This window comes from Hemiscyllium ocellatum, chromosome 10 (genome assembly GCF_020745735.1).
Source record: "Hemiscyllium ocellatum isolate sHemOce1 chromosome 10, sHemOce1.pat.X.cur, whole genome shotgun sequence".
Lineage (NCBI taxonomy): Eukaryota > Metazoa > Chordata > Chondrichthyes > Orectolobiformes > Hemiscylliidae > Hemiscyllium > Hemiscyllium ocellatum.
In genome coordinates, this window is record NC_083410.1 from 56,914,572 (window position 1) to 56,936,633 (window position 22,062).

Sequence of the window (22,062 nt, forward strand, 5' to 3'; positions counted from 1 at the left end):
CTCTCTGTACAGCACGTTTTGCAAAATGTTGCTCTGTCGGCAACTGACATTGGTGCATGTACAGGACGACACAAAGCCTGGCACCAATGCATGCGCAAAACGGCAAAAGCAGTGGTGCATGCGCAGAACACAGAGATTTCGACGTGCACAACGGCACGTGCACAGAACAAAGCACGCGAGCAAATCCCTGCTGGAATTACACTATTGCCAATGGAGGTAAGCGTTTTCCAAAACACCATTCCCTAATTCGTCAGTGATGTTACAAACAAGTCATACTGCCAAAACACGTGTTATCCCAGAACTGCCAGTAAAAATTGACCCAGGGCCAACTCAGTTCCAGAACATCTCTGCAGGAGTCCTTCATGGTAGTGTTCTAGGCCCAACCATCATCAGCTGCTTTATCAATGACCTTTCCTCCATCACAAGGTTAGATGATTGGATTTTCTCTAATAATTGCACAATGTTCAGCACATTCATGGCTCCTTAGAAAATGAAGCAGTCCACATTCAAATTCAGTAAGATCTGGACAATATCAGGCTTGAGCTGACAAGTGGCAGGTTACATTTGCGACACAAAAATGCTAGACAATGACCGTCTTCAATCAGAGTCAATTTAAATACCTCCTCTTTATATTCAGTGGGATTATCATTACTGAATCCCCCACTTCAAAAGTCTGGAGTTTATCATTGACCAGAAACTCAACTTGACTCACCATATAAATACAGTGGCTGCAAAAACAGGTCAGATGCTAGGAATACTGTGGAGAGTAACTCACTTTCTGACTCTCCAGAGACTGTCCACCATCTACAAGTTACAAGTCAGGAGTATGATAGCAGACCTTAAACTCTGCTTTCTTCCCACAGATGCTGCTGAATCTTGCTGAATTTTGCCAACAAGTTCCATTTAGCTTCATATTTCATTACAGCTCTAGTCCAAAATAAACAAAAGTACTAAATTTTGACAAGTAAGATTAAAGTGACTTTTCTTGAGCCTAAGCAAAGTTTAAATCAACAGTTCACTAGTCAGATCCATTTAGAACACATTGGAAGATGCTTGTGCTTGCTGAAAGTCAATCAGCTCATTGCTGAACATTTTCCTCTGAGTAATGTTCTAGGCCTAGTCATCTTCGGTTGCTTCATTGACAACCTTCCTTCCACTATAAAATCAGAAGTGGGGATATTTACTGGTAATTACCTAATGTCCAGTTCCATTCACAACTGTTATGGAACTAAAATAAAAGCAGAGTACGGCAGATGCTAGAGCTCTTGCAGAAAGAAACCTACCGCAGTCAAAAATATATGTAAGCTTCTTCTGGCTTATTCTGAGGTAGTAACTGGAACCAAGGAAAATAATATATAGGTGCTGGCAGGAAAGTAAGAATTTGGATTTGCAGAACTAATAGATTGTTCACCACTTAATCACAATATTTTAATATCATGCATTCTCTTTCTCAGTGAATTGATGGATTATAAAATGAATTGAAATTCCCTAATGGGCTTCAATAGATGAAACTGATGAAAGAAATTTAGGGTAATTTGAATTAAAAATATTCTTTTAACTGACCAAAATGAAATTGACTATCAGGTGCCCCATATACATTTCCTGTCCTTTTGCTGATTAAACTGTGGTTTGGAGGTTCACAGGAAAGCATTTGTTGTAAGAATCTGGTGTATGTAATCATTTGCAGTAATTACACTTGCTTGAGAGACAAATTTTGATAACCATTGCAGATATTTTCTTTGCCTATTAAATCTGTTAGATCTGTTAAATATATTTAATCACAGTAAGGTAAGAGAAGGGATTGAGGACAAGCAGACTTGATGTTATTAAGTTCTTGTTATGCAATCAAATGGTCATAAATTCGCAGTCAATGGTATGTATTTAATCATACCCAAACATAATTAATGTCAGGGTCAATTCTGATTTAATAAGTTGAATTATGTAACATGAAACCTGCAACTTAGAACACAGACTTTACTGTAGAAATAAATGTTGATTATAGTTTGACATTAGGGATATTAGTACTCTCCATGTCATGCATATTCTGTGGAACAATATGTTTTTTCATCTTAAATCAGTGACATACTGTGTAAATAGTTGCTACTTAAGAAATTTGCAGTGATGTGTGATACCTTATTCTGTCTTCAGTCCGTTTAGAGTATGTCCCACAATAAATCATTTTATTTTCACAAACATGAATGCCAATTTGTACATAGCAAGATCTCACAAACAACAAATTAAAGTTAATCTCTTATTAGTGATGTTAGCTGTGTAATGATTGTTGGCCAGAGCACCAGAAGAACTTCCTAGTTTTCTTCTAATAGGACAATGGAATTTTAGTATATTTAGTAGAAAAGCCCTTGATATAACATTTTTACAGAATGATACACCTCAGCTTGGCATTGCACTAAGTCAAGCAAGCCTATAGCTTTAAAAAAGCTTCTCAACTATACTATTTAAGTAATGTGAGAACTCTTAATTTTGCAATCAGGTTTTGAAGCACAGTTGTAATCAAGGTCTGACAGTGAAGTTCACAACAGTGAAATACAGCTATATGTAATCTAATAATGACCTCTAGTATATGGTGTTTATATTTTATGTTGAACTTACCTATTTCTTAAAAATGTCACCAAGTCCCTCAGGCGGATCCTAGGGAATTACTGTCTCCTCCAAAGAATCATCAAGAATACATATCTTTCATTCATCAATACGATGCAAGGAAGTGTCCAAATGAACCCATCAGAGGCAAAGTAAGTTAAGATTTATAGTTGTAAGGCCTATGTGCAAACTGCACTAAAGTATTATGTGATTAATTACTGAATTTGCATCAAAGGCAATCCATGGGCTATGAACTTCAAATGTACTTGAAGGGACTTGTTCAATGGCTAAGAGAGTTATCCAATTTGGTGTGGAATGAAGCCTTAAAGTTATGAAAGGTTCTGAATTAAATATTCAAACTGGTTTTTAACCAGCTTATCTTGGCCAATGTGAGTAAAGGAGCATAATGTGGAAGTGAAAGCCAAAAGCAAGGAAAGAGTCAGAATTGGTGGGAGAGTCAACTGTTATGTACTTACAGCTATTAACTTAATGACAAACTGAAAGTACTAAAGGTAAGAACTTTATACTCTGAGAAACATAGAATTCCACAGTTTGACCTATGGCTATATTATTGACTTGCTCTACTAAACTGAGCCAAAACTTCACTTGCTTACTCATAGATTTGGTTTCTTTCTCTAAACCTGAATACACAATAACTTTATTGTCAGACAGTGCATTTGTATTTAGTATACGAAATAATACAAATACTTTTGATCCTATTTTTCAAGAGTATTAAAACTGTCACTGCAACTGTACTCATGTTTTAAACCTTTTCGACTGAACTAACAGCAATTACTGTTTTCCAGTGAGGTAGCTAACTAAGAGCAACAAGATCATGATGAGTTTATATAAATTTATATTACACCACATGTGCTGTTTTAGGCATGCCATTTGGAAGTAGTCAGTGCCGTTAGAAACAGTCAATATAGATTACCAGGATATTGCTAGACTTAAGAAATTATACTTATGACAAGAGAACATAGGAAATAAGAGCAGAAGAATGCCATTCTGCCTTTTGATTTTGGCTTCTCTGATTGTGGTTTTGAATGCACCTTTTAGCCTACTCCCCATATTCCTTGATCCCCTTGTCAATCAAAAAGCTGATTCACTCAGTCCTAATATATTTAATGACCAGTGTTCACTGGGGAAGAGAATTCCACCTACAAATGATCTCAGAGAGAAGAAATTCTTTTTCATCTATGTCTGAACCGGAAGACTTGTTATTTTTAAACTGTGTCCCCTAGTTATAGATTCACTCAAAAGAGGAAACAATGGACAAAACTTTCTATTGTCTCTGCTGGTAGGTTTGGAGGCAGTAGAATAGAATAGATTAGAATAGCAATCTAATGTCGTGCATTTTCACACAAAAAAGTGAGTTTTATAAGTCATCATATCACGGTGCCTGTATTAATAGACAAGAAAAACAAAGTAAAAACTAAGACAGAGTTCATCGAAGAGAAATTTAAGTTTGGGTAAAGTTGATTAAGACGATGAATGTTGGAATACCCAGAAGCCGCTGCTGAAAAATACACATCTAACTAGGCAGGATGATGGCTTACTCGAGTCTCACCTCTTGTGTGCCTTTTCCAGAATATGAACAAATGCCCTGTGGTCAACATTCCTAGCCTGCTGCCAGTCACAGCTGAAAAACCAATTTATGACCACCTAAGGAGGGTCTCAGCCTGCTTCCACAACCATACAGTGTGCACAACAACTGCAGCTATGTTGTTAGCTTGTAATATACCGGAGTGTGGAGATCCTTTGATCAAAGGCACTCAGTGCCTCCTAGAAACTTAACTTTGTTAGGGTGAAAGATGCCCACTGAGAACTGCCACCCTCCATTCACAGACTCCATCCCCAAAACTCCTCCCAACAATACTTCTGGTCTGGGTTGTTCTTTGATCCTTGAACTCCGAACTCTTTCTTCCAGCAGCAGTCACTGCCTCCCCTTTAGGGTTGAGTGTGATAACTGATTGGTAAGGGAGATTTCCAATCCTGGAGTCTTGATTCCTAAGAAAGGCATGCTGCTAGTCTAATTGGTCTTTCTCAAAAAGAGGCAGTACGTGTCTTTCACTGACTCTCAATCCGGTAGAGGATAAGATCATTCTAGGGAACAAATTCTGTCCATCCTCTTAGCAAGTACAATGTCAAATCTCAATAACATAATTTCTCACCTTAATGAATATAGGTCAAATATTCTCAATCTTTCCTCAAAGGAAATGTCTTCATTACAGGGATCAGCTTGATGAACCTTTGCCAAAATGTTTCCAATACTAGTAGATCCCTTCTTAAATAGCTTATAGTCCAACAGGTGTATTTGAAAGTATAAACTTTTGGAGCATTGCTCCTTCATCAGGTAACTAGTGGGGCAGGATCATAGGACACAGGATTTATGTTAAAAGATCAAAGTGTCATACAACTGATACAATGTATTAAACGAACCTATATTGCTGTTAAGATTTTAATCACTTAGGATGGGGATGCAGGTTTTGATTATATTTTTAAACAAACCTGTTGGGTTATAACCTGGTGTTGTGTGATGTTTAACTTTATCCACTCCTGTCCTGCACAGGCGCCTCAATATCATGGCCTTCTTAAATAAGGTGACCAAAAAGTACACCATGCACAATGTGCGGTTTCACCAATGCCTGTGCAACGTAGACTGACGTTTCAATTTTCATACATTGTCCCCTTTGCAATAAAGGCAGGCATTTCACATGCTTTCCCTCTGTACTTGAATGCTGATCTCTTGTGATTTATATACAAGTACACTCAGATCTCCCTGTACTATAGTAATTTGCAGTATCACTCTAACTATTCTGCTTTTTCTATTCTTCCTGGCTAAGTGAACAATCTCATATTTGCTGATATTATACTTGATTCACTTTTTTTGTCTATTAATTTAACCAATCAATATTCCTTTGCAAATTCTTAATATCCTCCTCACAACTTGCTTTCCTACCTAATTTTGTATTATCTGCAAATATTGTACTACAATAATTGGCCCTGCCTTCTGGCAATTTGTACATAGTTGAAGCCTCAGCATTGATCCAATGGCATTCCACTAATTACTCTTTTCCATTTTGAAATTGGCTCATTGATTGTGTGCTTCTTGTTAGTCAGCCAATCCTCTAATCATATTAATATGGCACTTCCAACATGACGAGCTCTTGTGCAGTAACATTTTATGTGGTACCTTTTATCAAATGTTTTTTGCAAAGCAAGTACATTACATGTACCAGTTCCCCTTTTTTTCCCCACCTACTTGCTACATCCAGTTTTACTTCCAAGGAATGGGTTCATCAGAAACTCATGACGAACCTTCAGTTCAGGATTCTCCCAGACTTGGTGGGCTGCCAATCCTGAGAGGGATTTTGGCCTGGGGTGTAAGTGAGATTGGAGGGCTAATGGCGTCAGTGGGCCATAGGCCTCAGGGAGGATGGTAGGGGCATGAGGGATGGAGATTGGTGGATGCCTCTGCTAAGGGGGAATCAAAAGGTTGCTGCTGGAGATGGGAAGTCTTGTGGTGAGGGAGATTATGGTCTGGTAGCAGGATCAGAGGCTTTGGGGAAGGAGGTTATAGAGGCTGCAGGCAGGCATCTGGAACTAAAAGGCAAAAATATTTAGTTTCTGAGTCCGTCATCTTCATCTCAGTAAACCTGATGGATTCCATAAGATGGGAGGAGCCAAGTGACCAGAGTTAAACTTGAATGCAAGTGAGGCTGACAGGCTCCTTTTCAAATTTAGAGTTCTAACCCACATCCTCAGAGTAAGTTTGGGTCAGGATACAGCTTTTATTTTCAAATTTGGCACCTTGCCCAATTAAACAACTCACTGGTGGAGGAGGCTCCAACATTATCCCACCCTGAGCAATGAGGGAGCCTTGCGCATCAGTTCAAAAATTAAAGCTGAGGCATTCATAAAAAATTGCAGCGAGATGTGTTGAGTTCATGATCTATTTTGGCCTCCTCCACAGGTCCCCAGCATCACACCTGCAAGTCTTCAGCTAATTCAATTTAGTCCACATGTTATCGACAAATGATTGGAGGTGCTGGATTTTGCAAAGGCTATGGGTCCTGACAACATTCCAACAATAGTATGTAGAACTTGCTACACCCCTAGCCAAGCTGTTTCAATACAGTTACAACACTGGCATTTAGCTAACCAGGTAGAAAATTGCCCAGGTATGATCTGTACACAATAAACAGGCCAAATCCAACCCACCCAATTACAGCCACATCAGTCTACTGTTCATCATCAATAAAGTGACAAAAGATATTTTCCATAAGTGCTATCAAGAAATACTTGCTTAGCAATACCCTGCTCACTAATGCTCAGTTTGGCTTCCGCCAGGGCCACTCAGCTCCTGACCTCATTACAGGCTTTGTCCAAATGTGGACAAAAGAGCTAAATTCCAGAAATGAGGTAGGAGTGACTGCCTTTGACATCAAGGCCACATTTGATGGGACTGTTACATGAAGGAACTCTCACAAAAGTGGAGTTAATAGGAATCAGAAGGAAAACTCTCTGCTGGCACAAAGAAAATGGCTATGGTCGTTGGAGGTCAATCATCTCAGCTCCAGTACATATTTGTAGGGATTCCTCAGGGGATTATCATTGGTCCAACCATCTTCAGCTGCTTCAGCAATGACCTTCACTACATCATTAGTCAGAAATGGGAATGTTCACTGATGACTGCTCAACATTCAGTACCATTCGCAACTCCTCAGATACTGCCAAATGCAGCAAGATCTGGACAATACATAGTTTTGGGCTGACAAGTGACAAATAATATTCCTACTGCACAAGTGCCAGGCAATCATCTCTCACAAGAGAGAATCTAACGATCGCCCCTTGACATTCAATGGCTTCACCAGGACTGAATCCCTCACTATCCTCCATTGTCGGTTACCATTAGCCAAAAACTGAACTGGACTCGTCATGTTATTACAGTGGCAACAAGAGCAGGTCTGATGCTAGGAATCTTCCAATGAGTAACTCACCTCCTGAATCCCCAAAGCCTGTCCACTATCTGCAAGGTACACATCAAGAGTGTGATGGAATATTCCCCACCTGCTTGAATGAGTGCAACACCAACAACATTCAAGAAGCTTGCACTATCCAGGACATAACAGCAGGCTTGTTTGATACCACATCCACTTCTTCCACTGAAGCTCAGTAGCAGATGTGTGTACCATTTACAAGATACAATGCAGAAATTTTCTAAACTAAACAGCATCTTCCAAAACCATGACAATAACCTAGAAAGACAAGGGCAGCAGATATTTCACCTGTAAGCTCCCCTCTGAACTACTCACCACCCTAACTTGGAAATATATCAAGGTTCCATCAGTGTCATTGGGTCAAAATCCTGGAATTCCCTCTCTCATGGGATTGTTGGTGTACCTACACCAAATAGACTGCAGCTGTTCAAAATGCTACCTTCTAAAAGGCAACTAGGGATGAGCAATAAATGCTGGCCCAGCCAATGATGGTTACGTCCCTTGATTGAATTTTTAAAAAGTGATTAAAATAAGTTGTCATACAATTCTGAAGTCATTTGGCTCTAAGGGGAGGGAGGGAAAATCAGAAAGCTAGTCACTCTCATGTATCTCCTCATAGCATTAGAAGAGTTGCAGGAGCAGCCTCTTTATTCTTCTAATGCATGTATTTGATTCCTGCTTGTATGAAGTGTCCTAGAAGAAAAAATTATCAAAATTCTACATCTGTCAGCCCACAATATAATTAACGTGTAACCAAATCATATCCTTGCTGCAAGACAAGAAATAATTAAGATCAAGCACACCAGTGTAATATTCTAGTCACATGCATTTGAGTAATAAATAATAAATGGATTCAAATTGTAACAGAATAAGAGTCTTATTCTTTTAGTTGTTTCTGAGCCAAAATCTTAATACTTTCCATTGTTGTTTAGTTTCATGAATAAATTGAGCTGACAGAATATCCATTATCTGCAGCATGTAGATAACTGAGCTATGGTTGATGGCCAGTGGAGTGGGAGAAGCAAGCCAGTGCCAGCACTTGAGCTAATAAATGAACTCAGCCCACAGCTGCATCCAGTAGATGCTTGTGTTCTGCTTGTTAAAGCCGAATTTGTTTCCTTTTCTAGCGTCATGGAGCCTTTGTGTGCGCACAGATAAACTCACAGAGTGGAAAGATAGCTCCCAGAGGAGGAAAGGCATTCCTGGTTACTGAAGGGTCACATTCACTGGAACAGTTAAAAGAAGAAAAAGGAAATGTGGGGGAAGACATATTAGCCTCACCCAAGCCCGGCTCAATGAATTTTCAACAGATGCTTTGTTCTGGAACTTGCTTATCAAAACCAGACCCTGAATAAGCAGCCAAGGCTTATCCCAGAATTCTTACTGAAGGACAAAACAGCTTATGGTCACAGACAGATGAAGTCCACAGAAGACTCAGTGAACATCAGCAAGTTGCTCTGGATCTTACATCAACAACAAAATCAAAATGTAGCCATGTTAGTACAACTGTTAGCACACCTTTGTGTCAATCACTTCCGACAGGGAGCTTTGTGTCTCAAGCTAATTGTTAACATGTTACAATCAGCAACAAAACATTAAACAAGCACTGGCAGCAGTCAGCACTTAAAAAAGTATATAATTTGTTTTATTTTAAATGGCAGGGTTATTCAGTAGTTTAATCTTCTTAACTATCATCATTGTACAAAAAATGCATGATAAATGTATAATCTGGTTAACTTTGCTTAAACTTTATTGTTGGAGTACCAATAAATTATTCCAATACTTTATTGTCGCTAAATGAGCTGGCTACTGTGGCTATTTATGTATTGTTGCCAGCTGCAGCTTTGCTCATGGGCCTGTGCTTCTCTGTATTTTATCAGCAGTACGAAGCATTCAAAAATTCTGGCTTAATTTTAAATTGAATATTTTCATTATTCTTGTATACACTGTCATTGCTGCTGTATTGTGTCCTGAGTAGGAACAGACCTGCCATACAGAATATCTGTAACTCTGACTTATGCATTATATTCTTATGTGGTAGTGTAAAAAATTGCAATCACAAATGTGAAATAGTGCTGGAAGGTTGAGATATTAAAAACAGGAATTAACTAATTATTCTTAGCATTAGGTGCTGTAGTTCCACATGTACCTCAACAGCACACAGTTAAAAAATGCATGGTTCCTTTTGTGATTAGAATTGCATAAACTATCAACTTCAATTTCAATGCACCTTTTTTGAAATTAGCATATGAAGCACTCACATAGTGCCCCAAATATTAGGTCCCATGAGGTCATTTGTAATCCAATATTAAAACAATCACATGTTTTAGGTTGAGTTTTGGACCCAACTAATGCCAGTTTGTAAATTTGAAATCAGTTTTTGGAAAATGAAATAAATATTAAATATTAAATGTTTCTGTTCGCAATTGTGACTGTGTAGCTGCATATTATGACAAAATCAGTAGTTTACTAATGCCCTTCAGATAAGAAAACTTGTGAACATATCCAATTTGACCTACATGCAACTGCAGACGCAAAGCAATGTGGTTCACTCTTATGCGCCCCCTAAAATAACTGACTAAGCCTTTCGGTTTTCATTTTGCTTCAAAGAATTGCAATAAGAATAAAATTGGGTGGTACACACAACATCAGCGTGGATGTTGGATTCAGGTACAACAAAGTTCATCAAACCTGCAAAATCTTCCAGAATAAAGCTTGGAGCATATACCAAAGCTATAAGATTTGGAATGCATTTAACAACATTGTGTGGAAGTTCAAGAAAGCAGGATACCATCACTTTCTCAAAGGCAACAACGAATAAGTAAGAGATGCTGGCCCAGTCGGTGCCAACTACATCTATGAAGAATAATTTTTTAAAAGTTTATGTTACATGCCATTTCTGGAATCATAGAACTGGTTTCTTCTATGCTAAACATTCCCTACTGGAGTGGTGAGGGAAAAACCCAACTTGTTTGGTAGCATTAAATGGTAAAATAGCAGCCTGCTTTGTGCCTGATCTGAATTTATTTTCTGTAAGGAGGAAAACCAGGATATATAATAGTATGTGCACATCCAATTTACTCACCAATACTCAGAGAGGCTAGATAGGTTGAGACAGAAACAGAAATTACTGGAGACACTCAGCATATCTGGAGCATCTTGGAGAGAAAACAGAGTTAATATTTTTAGACCAGTGACCCTTCAGAATGGATTCAGCTCAGTTCAGAATTCTTTCAGTTCTGAAGAAGGGTCACTGGGCTTGAAATGTTGGCTCTGCTTTTTCTCCACAGATGCTGCCAGTCCTGCTGGGTTTCGCCAGCAATTTCATTTTTGTTTTGGATCTCCAGCATCCATGTTTCTTTGCTTCATTCTTGACAGGCTGGATTGTTTTCCTCAGAACCGAGAAGGCTGTGGGGAGACCTGAACAAAGTGTATAGTAGTCAAGTGGCCATGGGCCCAAATGTGGACATTTTAAATTGACTCACAGCTGGGAAAAAGCAGGCTTGACAGAAAATTGGCCAATCTAAATGAAAACATAGGAATAGAACAGAACAGAACAGGAAAGGCCCTTTGGCCCTCGATGTTGCGCCGACCTTTTATCCTACTCTAAGATCAAACTAACCTATGTACCTTCATTTTACTGTCATCTATGTGCCCATCCAAGAGTTGCTTAAATGTCCCTAATGTATCTGACTCTACTACCACTGTTGGCAATGCATTCCATGTGCCACCACTCTGTGTGAAGTACTTGCCTCTGACATCTCCCCTAAACCTTCCTCCAATCACCTTAAATGACCCCTTGTGATAGCCATTTCTGCACTGGGAAAAAGTCTCTGGTTATCTACTCTATCTATGCCTCTCATCATCTTGTACAACTCTATCAGGTCACCTCTCAGCCTTGTTCACATCAATGAGAAAAGCCCTAGCTCCCTAAACCTTTCTTCATAAGACACGCCCTCCAGTCCAGGCAGCCTGGTAAATCTCATCTGCATCCACTCAAATGTTTTTGCATCCTTCCCATAATGAGGCGACCAGAACTGAACACAATTTTCCAAATGTAGTCTAAACAGGGTTTTATTGAGCTGCAGCATAATCTTGTGGCTCTTAAACTCAAACTCTCTACTAATGAAAGCCAACACACCATATGCCTTCTTAACAACCCTATCAATTTGGTTGGCAACTTTGAGGGTTCTATGGACATTGACCCCAAGATCCCTCTGTTCCTCCATACTGTCAAGAATCCTGCCTTTAACCTGTAATCTGCATTCAAATTCAACCTTCCAAATCACTTCACATTTTTCTAGGTTGAACTCCATCTGTCACTTCTCAGCCTAGCTCTGCATGCTGTCAATGTGCTGTTGCAACCTACAACAGCTGTCCACACTATCCACAACTCCACCAACCTTTGTGTCATTGGCAAACTTACTAACCCACCCTTCTTCATCCAAGTTATTTATAAAAATTTCAAAGAGCAGAAGTCCCAGAACAGATGCCTGTGGAACACCACTGGTTACCCAGCTCCAGGTTGAATATTTTTCATCTACTACTACCCTCTGTCTTCTATGGACCAGCCAATTCTGTGTCCAGACAACCAAATTTCCTAGTATCCCATGTCTCCTTACTTTCTGAATGACCTACCATGGGGAGCTGGATCAAACGTCTTACTAAAATTCATATACACCATATCCACTACTCTACCTTCATCAGTGTGTTTTGTCACATCCTCAAAGAATTCAGTAAGGCTTGTGAAGCATCCTATCCCTCATGCTGACTATCTCCAACTAAACTATGCTTTTCCAAATAATCATAAATCCTGTCTCTCAGAATCATCTCCAATAATTTGCCCACTACCAACATAATCCCAGGGTTATCCCTATTCCCTTTCTTTTACAAGGGTATAACATTTGTCACCCTCCAATCATCTGGCATTACTCCAGTGGACAGTAAGAATGCAAAGATCATCACCAAAAATCTCTTCCCTCCATTCCTGTGGTAACCTTGGGTATATCCCATCTGGCCCAGGGTACTTATCTATCCTCATGTTTTTCAACATTTCCAGCACATCCTCCTTCTTAACATTAACCTGTTTGAGCATATCAGCCTGATTCACACTGTTCTCACAAATGACAAGGTCCCTCTCACTAGTGAATATTGAAGCAAAGTATTCATTAACGACCTCGTCTACCTCCTGCCACTCCAGCACAAGTTTCCTCCACTATCCCCTATTGACTCTACTCTCACACTGGCCATCCTCTTGTTCCTCATATAAATGTAGAAAGCCTTGAGGTTTTCCTTAATTCTACTTACCAAGGTTATATCATGCCCCTTTCTAGCTCTCCTGAGTCTATTCTTCAGTTCCTTCCTGGCTACCATGTAACCCTCTAGAGCCCTGTCTGATCATTGCTTCCTCAACCTTAAGTAAGCTTCCTTCTTCCTCTTAGTTCCACATTTCTTGTCATCGAAGGTTCCTTAATCCTACCATCCCTTCCTTGCCTCAGTAGGACAAAGCTATCCAGCAATCGCAGCAAGTGCTCCCTAAACAACCTCCACATTTCTGTCATGCATTTCCCTGAGAATATCTGTTCCCAATTTATGTTCCACAGTTCCTGCCTAATAGCATTGTAATTTCCCCTTCCCCAATTAAATACTTTCCCATACTATCTGCTCCTATCCCTCTCCATGACTATAGTAAAGGTCAGGGAGTTGTGATCACTTGTCACCAAAATGCTCTCCCACTGAGAGATCTGACACCTGACCTAGTTCATTACTAAGCACCAAATCCAATATGGCCTCCCCTCTAGTTGGCCTATCTACAAATTAAATAGTAGCAATCAGCAACAGAGAACAGTGGAAACCAAGATCAAAGAGGTTACAAAGGTTCAAGGGGAACTAGTTACAATCAGGCTGAGAGTTGTGTATTGGAGAATTATTGATCAGACGTTCTGATCTTGACTGCCTGAGTATCTACTCTTAGCACTTGCTGGAGCAGCAACAGTGAAGGGTTGCATTTCCCTGAGAATATCTGTTCCCAATTTATGTGAAGGGTGTTAGTGCAAACACCTTGGATGATATGAACCAAGCTCATGATCTTATTGGCCAAAGGCAACAAATCATTCTGGAAGGTCCAGGACGAGGGGGGGGGGGGGGGGATATCTGGAAGCCAGCCACTCAGTGAAAACTTGCCAGGATTACTCATAGCAAGACTTGTGGCAGAAGACTCAAGGGAAGATCTGCCCTGACATGCAAGATCCACCTTGATGAAAGAGAGCCAGCTCTGTGTTTCAGGTGAAGGAAGTTTCAACGACCCAGTTCAAACACATGGATTGTTGCGGGTATTATATCCTTTCTCATATGGATAGAGCTAAGTAGAGAATAACTATTGTAGGAATTTGGGAAGTGCTCACACAATGGTTTTAATAATGAATATTTTGTTCCTAAAATCGAGTTGAATTGTTACCAGAATTATGAGTCTCTTTGACTGCCTTACCATCAAGAGTGCTTGGTAAAGTGTTTGTGATACTAAAATCCCTTGGCACGTCCAAAGCACAGACAACATTGGCTTCCCTGGGTGGCTTTGTTTAAAAGTGTTTGTATAACTTCCAAAGTCGAATCACACCAGCCTTGAACTCTTGGACATCCAGCCTAAGCTTGAATTAAGTGAGCAGCTGCCCATATGATGGTCAGGATTCTAGCGGGTGAAAGAATGTGAAAGTTTACGACCAGTGATTGGGCCTTAAACTAAGTGATTGTAACATGAGAAAGACAGCCAAAGTTAGTACAGGAACAGGAAATCTAGCAAAGGCTAGTACAGGATCGGGTCCTGTAGAAAACAGAGGAAAGGAAATGGAATACGGGGTCAGAGGACCCATATGGTGGTAAGAATCCAGATAATGGGGTCAGGAACCCACATGGATACAGAGAAACTAGAGTAAGCTCAGGAACCCAAAAGGTAAGGGACAATGAAAAGAATTGGGGACACAGATGTGTAGACAAGCAAAAAAGCAGTTAATATAGGATCAGGGACCCATGAGAGAGGGAATGAGGAAACAGAAAATTAGAAGGAGACAATAGGAGAAATGTCACAAAGCCCAGAGTGGATGAGATAACAAAGTATCAAAATAAGAAGTGGCCCAGGTGGGTCGACCATTGCAGTGAGCAAATATTGAGTCCGGGACCCATGGGACAAAAATGCTGGGAGGTGGCACAGAAGGCTGAACAGGAACATGCTTTAAAACTCAGCAAGACTATGGTGATAGTCAGCTGCATGGAACAGCTGAGAGGTAGAGAATGGGAGAAAGTGAAGCTAAATAAGGGCTGGAGGAAGTAAGAGGCAAAGCATTAGAGCAGGAGAAGAGGAACCAGATGAATGAGGTACACTTTACACAGTTTCAGACCCAGAGTGATAGAAGGTACCAGGAGGAGCAGACACGGTCAGTGATTGGGGTGCAGCCTAAAGAGCTATTAACGAGCCGAACGAGAAATGCAAAGACTGACAGGCTGTGCTCAGAGTCCTGCACCAGACAGGCAAAGAAAACAAAGCTACACTGCGGACCATTCAAAATGCCAGTGCGAGATTGAAAAATTAAAAGTCCCAACTTTCCATGCAAAGGGAAATAATATGCACATTTGGAATAATAAAATCAGATGGAATCACGTTTATGGGATATATATTTTGAGAGTGGCGAGATTGGGGACCCCCTTCTTTTCCAGTGGGAGTAGGTCCTTTGACAGTCCCAGGATCTTACCCTCCCTCAATGAACAAACTTACCACAACCCATAAGGATGGCCAGAACAGTAATTCAATAATTTATATAATCCTGTTTACAATGTTGCAATTGAAGATAGCAAAAAAGATTTTAACCCATAGCTGACGCACATATGTTTATCAATAGCAATCACCAACAAAGGGTTCTCCATGGGCTTGACAATGTCGAGAGGTAAAATGAATGTTAATGTGCCTGAGTCCCGCATTCCGTTCTGCCTTAATATTTCAGGATACAAATGCTACAGGAAGGATAGAAAGGGAGGCAAGAGAGGAGGGGGAGTGGCATTTTTGATAAGGGATAACATTACAGCTGTACTGAGGGATGATATTCCTGCCCAGGAAAGTTATTTGGGTAGAAATGAGAAATAAGAGGGGGATGATCACCTTATTGGGATTGTATTATAGACCCCCTAATAGTCAGAGGGAAATTGAGAAACAAATCTGTAAGGAGATCTCAGCTATTTGTAAGAATAATAGGCTGGTTGTGCTTCAGGATTTTAACTTTGCAAACATAGACTGGGACTGCCATAGTGTTAAGGGTTTAGATGGAGAGGAACTTGTTAAGTGTGTACAAGAAAATTTTCTGATTCAGTATGTGGATGTACCTAGTAGAGAAGGTACAAAACTTGACGTACTCTTGGGAAATAAGGCAGGGTAGGTGACTGAGGTGTCAGTGGGGGAGCACTTTGGGGCCAGCAACCATAATTCTATTAGATTTAAAACAATGATGGAAAAGGATAGACCAGATCTAAAAGTTGAAGTTCTAAATTGGAGAAAGGCCAATTTTGATGGTATTAGGCAAGAACTTTCAAAAGCTAACTGGGGCAGATGTTCGCAGGTAAAAGGATGGCTGGAAAATGGGAAGCCTTCAGAAATGAGATAACGAGAATCCAGAGAAAGTATACTCCTGTTACGATGAAAGGCAAGGCTGGTAGGTATAGGGAATTCTGGATGACTAAAGAAATTGAGGGTTTGGTTAAGAAAATTAAGGAAGTGTATGTCAGGTATAGACAGGATAGTTGTGGTTCTGCTCGCCGAGCTGGAAGTTTTTGCTGCAAACGTTTCGTTCCCTGGCTAGGGAACATCATCAGTGCTGTTGGAGCCTCGTGTTAGGCGCTGCTTTGATGTTTCTTCCGGTATTTATAGTGGTTTGTTCTTGCCGCTTCCGGGTGTCAGTTTCAGCTGCAGTGATTTGTATGTGGGGTCCAGGTCGATGTGTCTGTTGATGGATGTTCTTGCCGTTTCCGGGTGTCAGTTTCAGCTGTAGTGGTTTGTATATGGTGTCCAGGTCAATGTGTCTGTTGATGGAGTTTGGGGATGAATGCCATGCTTCTAGGAATTCTCTGGCTGTTCTCTGTCTGGCTTGTCCTATGATAGTGGTGTTTTCCCAGTCAAATTCATGTTGCTGGTTGTCTGAGTGTATGGCTACTAGAGATAGCTGGTCGTGTCGTTTTGTGGCTAGCTGATGTTCATGGATGCGGATTGTTAGCTGTCTTCCTGTTTGTCCTATATAGTGTTTTGTGCAGTCCTTGCATGGTATTTTGTAAACTACGTTAGTTTGGCTCATGCTGGGTATTGGGTCCTTTGTTCTAGTGAGTTGTTGTCTGAGCGTGGATGTTGGCTTGTGTGCTGTTATGAGTCCTAAGGGTCGCAGTAGTCTGGCTGTCAGTTCTGAGACGCTCCTGACGTATGGTAGAGTGGCTAGTCCTTTTGGTTGTGGCATGTCCTCGTTCCTCGGTCTATCTCTTAGGCATCTGGTGATAAAGTTGCGTGGGTATCCGTTTTTGGCGAATACCTTGTATAGATGTTCCTCTTCCTCTTTTCGCAGTTCTGGTGTACTGCAGTGTGTTGTGGCCCTTTTGAATAGTGTCCTGATGCAGCTTCGTTTGTGTGTGTTGGGGTGGTTACTTTCATAAGTACACATCGACCTGGACCCCACATACAAATCACTGCAGCTGAAACTGACACCCGGAAGCGGCAAGAACAAACCACTATAAATACCGGAAGAAACATCAAAGCAGCGCTTCACACGAGGCTCCAACAGCACTGATGATGTTCCCTAGCCAGGGAACAAAACGTTTGCAGCAAAAACTTCCAGCTCGGCGAGCAGAACCACAACAACGGATACCCGAGCTACAAATCTTCAATCAGATTTTATAGACAGGATAGATTGAGTGAATCCTTAGAAGATTATAAAGGAAGTAGGAGTATACTTAAGAGGGAAATCAGGAGGGCAAAAAGGGGACATAAGATAGCTTTGGCAAATAGAATTAAGGAGAATCCAAAGGGTTTTTACAAATACATTAAGGACAAAAGAGTAACTAGGGAGAGAATAGGGCCCCTCCAAGATCAGCAAGGTAGCCTTTGTGCAGAGCCACAGAAAATGGGGGAGATACTAAGCGAGTATTTTGCATTAGTATTTACTGTGGAAAAGGACATTGAAGATATAGAATATAGGGAAATAGATGGTGACATCTTGAAAAATGTACATATTGCAGAAGAGAAAGTGTTGGATGTCTTGAAATGCATCAAGATGGATAAATCCCCAGGACCTGATCAGGTATACCCTAGAACACTGTCTGAAATGAGGTAAGTGATCGCTGGGCCTCTTGAGACATTTGTAACATCGATAGTCACAGGTGATGTGCCGGAAGACTGGAGATTGGCTAATGTGGTGCCAATGTTTAAGAAGGGTGGTAAGCACAAGCCAGGGAACTATAGACCAGTGAGCTTGACGTCAGCTGACTGATTTGGATGTGAGCATAAGAGGTATAGTTAGTAAGCTTGCAGATGACATCAAAATTGGAGGTGTAGTGGACAGCGAAGAAGGTTACCTCAGATTACAACAGGATCAATATCAGATGGGCCAATGGGCTGAGAAGTGTCTGATGGAGTTTAATTCAGATAAATGTGAGGTGCTGCATTTTGGGAAAGCAAATCTTAGCAGAAATTATGCACTTAATGGTAAGGTCCTAGGGAGTGTTGCTGAACAAAGAGATCTCTGAGTATAGGTTCATAGCTCCTTGAAAGTGGAGTCGCAGGTAGGTAGGATAGTGAAGAAGGCATTTGTTATGCTTTCCTTATTGGTCAGAGTACTGAGTACAGACGTTAGGAGGTCATGTTGCGGCTGTACAGGACATTGGTTAGACCACTGTTGGAAAATTGCATGCAATTCTGGTCTTCTTCCTATCGGAAAGATGTTATGAAACTTGAAAGGGTTCAGAAAAGATTTACAAGAATGTTGCCAGGATTGAAGGATTTGAGCTATAGGGAGAGGCTGTACAGGCTGGGGCTGTTTTCCCTGGAGCTTCGGAGGCTGAGGGGGTGACCTTATAGAGGTTTACAAAATTATGAGGGGCATGGATAGGGTAAACAGATAAAATCATTTCCCTGAGGTCGGGGAGTCCAGAACTAGAAGGCATAGGTTTAAGGTGAGAGGGGAAAGATATAAAAGAGACCTAAAGGGCAACCTTTTCATGCAGAGGGTGGTACATGTATGGAATGAGCAGCCAGAGGAAGTGGTGGAAGCTGGTACAATTGCAACATTTAAAAGGCATTTGGATGTGTATATGAATAGGAAGGGTTTGGAGGGATATGGGCTGAGTCCTGGCAGGTGGGACTAGATTGGGTTGGGATATCTGGTCAGCATGGACCAAAGGATCTGTTTCTGTGCTGTACTTCTCTATGACTCTATGCAATCGTCAGAATTTGGGACATGGGGAGTTGTAGGCTTGCTGCTGTAGAATACAATAAGGAAGACCCATGCAAGGATGAAAAACGTGTAGGCAGCAAAAGGGTGAATACCTAATTGCATTTGCCTGGTGCCTATGGACACTTCACAGGAGTGTTCAGACTGTGCTGACACCATAAAACAGGGCGAATTGGCCACTGAAACAGTGATCCCAGTGACAACACCTACACAGAACAATGGCTGATCCGGAGGATGTCCCATGCTTGGGAGAAAGAGATTCTTGAATCAGACACTCCAAAGCAGACAAGGGAGAAATGCATCCAGTAAAAGCCCCAAACTCCAGTCCCTTGTGGAGGGACAAAGGGGGTGACCAAAACAAGGGAGGTATTATCAGAGCCATTCTCCTCTGTATAGAGACAAAAAACCTGCAGATGCTGGAATCCAAAGTAGACAAACAGAATGCTGGAAGAATACAGCAAGCCAGCATCAGGAGGTGGAGGAGTCAACATTTCAAACCTTCCCATCTATCCCCTGCTCCCTTTCCAGCCCTGCTTCCTCCATTCAATTCCATCTATTGACCTTTCCATCCAGCCATTAACCGGATTCATTCCCACTATCGACCACTACCTGTGTTCACCTATCACTACTTCACTATTCTGCTACTGTCCGCAACACCCCCCACTCTCCCCCCTTACCTGTAGCTGCCCCTACTCCCACATCCAGTTCTGAAGAAGGGTTATACCTCATGACTTCTCCATCTCCTGATGCTGTTGGCCTGTTTGTTCACCGCCGTATGCCTGCGGTGAGAAATAGGGATCAGCAGCAGAGAGGTTCAGGGCACCAGCAGCTACTTCAAAGGAAATGTCACAATTGTGGAGACACAGGTCACTTCACAAGGATTGCAGGGTACCCAGGCAGTCAGCTCTGCCACAGAGCCAGGGTCACGATCCCTGTCCATACTGCTGGAAGAACCAAAGAGGCAAGCGGCAGTTAATTTGGTAAGGAGATCATGTAGTCAAAATTAGTGAAGGAAATTCTACTGTCTAACTCCTTATACCCCCAGCTGGATACACTCCCTAAAGCGTGATGGAGCTGCACCTCTCCTCCGTAGGTGTGCAACACCAGATGGGACAGTGTGGGATGGCCCTTGGTCGATGGCAAGGTGGAAGGCCAGACTGTTGACTTCTCGTGGGACAGAGTGGAGTCCAGAATGACCAGACATTTTCTTAACACATGGCACATCCATAAGAAAATTCTTCTGGGTATATTCCCTCGACACTATAGGGTGGGATAGAGGCAGAACTTATTAAATTGTTGCTTAATCTCTATATAGATGCAGAGCACATTTTAGGTTTGGATCTTATGAGGAAGTGTAATTTATTTTTTGAGCCAGCCAATTGTATTTGGCAAATGCCCAAGTTTGATGAAGACCCAGCAGAGATTGCAACACACACATATACACAATGAATTTGTACGTTGGAGGAACTGTGGATTAAGCACACTGAAATGACTGAGGACCCAGCAGCACAAGCAGTTCTCATCAACCACAAATGTATGTTTGCCACTGACAAACATGACTGCAGTTATATAGAGGCAGTTCTAGGTGAACTGCACCCAAAGCTACAAAACCAATACAGTTTCTCCAAGCAGGCAGAGGGGCAAGTGACCTATGTCATTAGCAGCTTGTTAATGCTAAATGCCCTATACACTAAAGCTTCGACCAATGACTCACCAATATGACTGGTGGATAAACTGGATGGCTTTGGCAGCTCACCATCAATTACAAGGAGTTAAATTAAACCACCATAATCACACACTGACAGTAGTGACTAGCCCTAAAACCATGAGGATGCAGGACTCATGGGCAAAACATTTCACCATGCTGGATACTAGTAATGGATTTTGGTCCAATCAAGATGGTGTTGGAGTAGGATGCTTTCGCCAGAGAACATCTGCTCTATCCATTCCTTTTATTTTGTTTTGCCTTTTTTTTCTGTCTTTTATTTCTCTTCTGTTCTTTCCTCTTCTCAGCCTCCGGCCTTGGACCACATGACCTCTGACATCCCAACCTCGGAACTCGTGGCCTTCAACCTCAGAACACACAACCTCCAATCCTGCAGCTTCAGTGTCTCACGGCCTTCGACCTCACAGCATCGGAAGTCCTAGCCTCTGAACCCGTGGCTTCGGACCTTCCAGCCTCTGACCTCATGGCCTCTGCTTCGATCTCAGGCATCCTTTTGGCCTGGCGTGGAGGCCTTTTGTTTTCTCTTTTTACTCTTTTGTCTTTTTTTTCTGCTCTTTTATCTTCTCATCCTCCTGGCCTCAGACCTCCAAGCCTCAGAACTCATGACCTCCAACACTGTGGCCTCAAAAATCATGACCTCACGACCTCCAAACTCAAGACCTCCAACCTCACGGTCTCAGAACTCCTAGCCTCCAAACTCTGAAATCTCGTCCTCTGAACTCCCAGCTTCTGCTTAGACCTAACAAGGTGTCCTCTTGAACTGGCGTGGAGGCCTGTTGGCCCAGCATGGCAGTCTCTTGGCTTAGCGTGGTGATCTCCCAGCAGCCCATTGGGGCAGTCTATTGGACTGGTGTGGCCTCAGTGTAGAGATCTGGTCTCAAGGTGATTCCAGAGTGATCTCCCGGCCTTGTGAACCCTGAGTTGAAACCTAGCATAATCTAGAGTCAAGTCTTGCTGTGGACTAGAGGCTAGGTGCCAGCATGGATTTGGTTGGAAGACCGTTGTACTGAACATTTGTTTTCCATTTTAATTGCATAAAATTCATAAAATGTGCAATAATTCTTTATTTTTCTAAGAACTGTAACTGAAGAAACTGTATCTAGGGACCTTTTACCCAAGATGGCAACGTAAGTGGCAAATTATACACTTTTTACTAGACACATTTGAGTACGTGACAATAAAACTAATTCTAATTCTAATTCCATTCCACTCCTATGTTGTAGAGGAAAGTGATTTCAACAGCCTTCTATGGATTGTTGCA

General features: G+C 41.4%; 1 protein-coding gene across 1 annotated transcript in view; it reads left to right on the plus strand.

The window, feature by feature from the left end:
• LOC132819559 (uncharacterized protein C2orf73-like) overlaps nt 1–21,223 on the plus strand; it is a 102,135-nt gene extending 80,912 nt beyond the window's left edge. Inside the window, 3 exon segments of the mRNA XM_060831127.1 lie at nt 2,635–2,750; nt 8,729–9,097; nt 21,089–21,223. Of these exon segments, the coding sequence (XP_060687110.1) occupies nt 2,635–2,750; nt 8,729–9,097; nt 21,089–21,223 (620 nt within the window).
• The last annotated feature ends 839 nt before the right edge of the window (nt 21,224–22,062 follow it).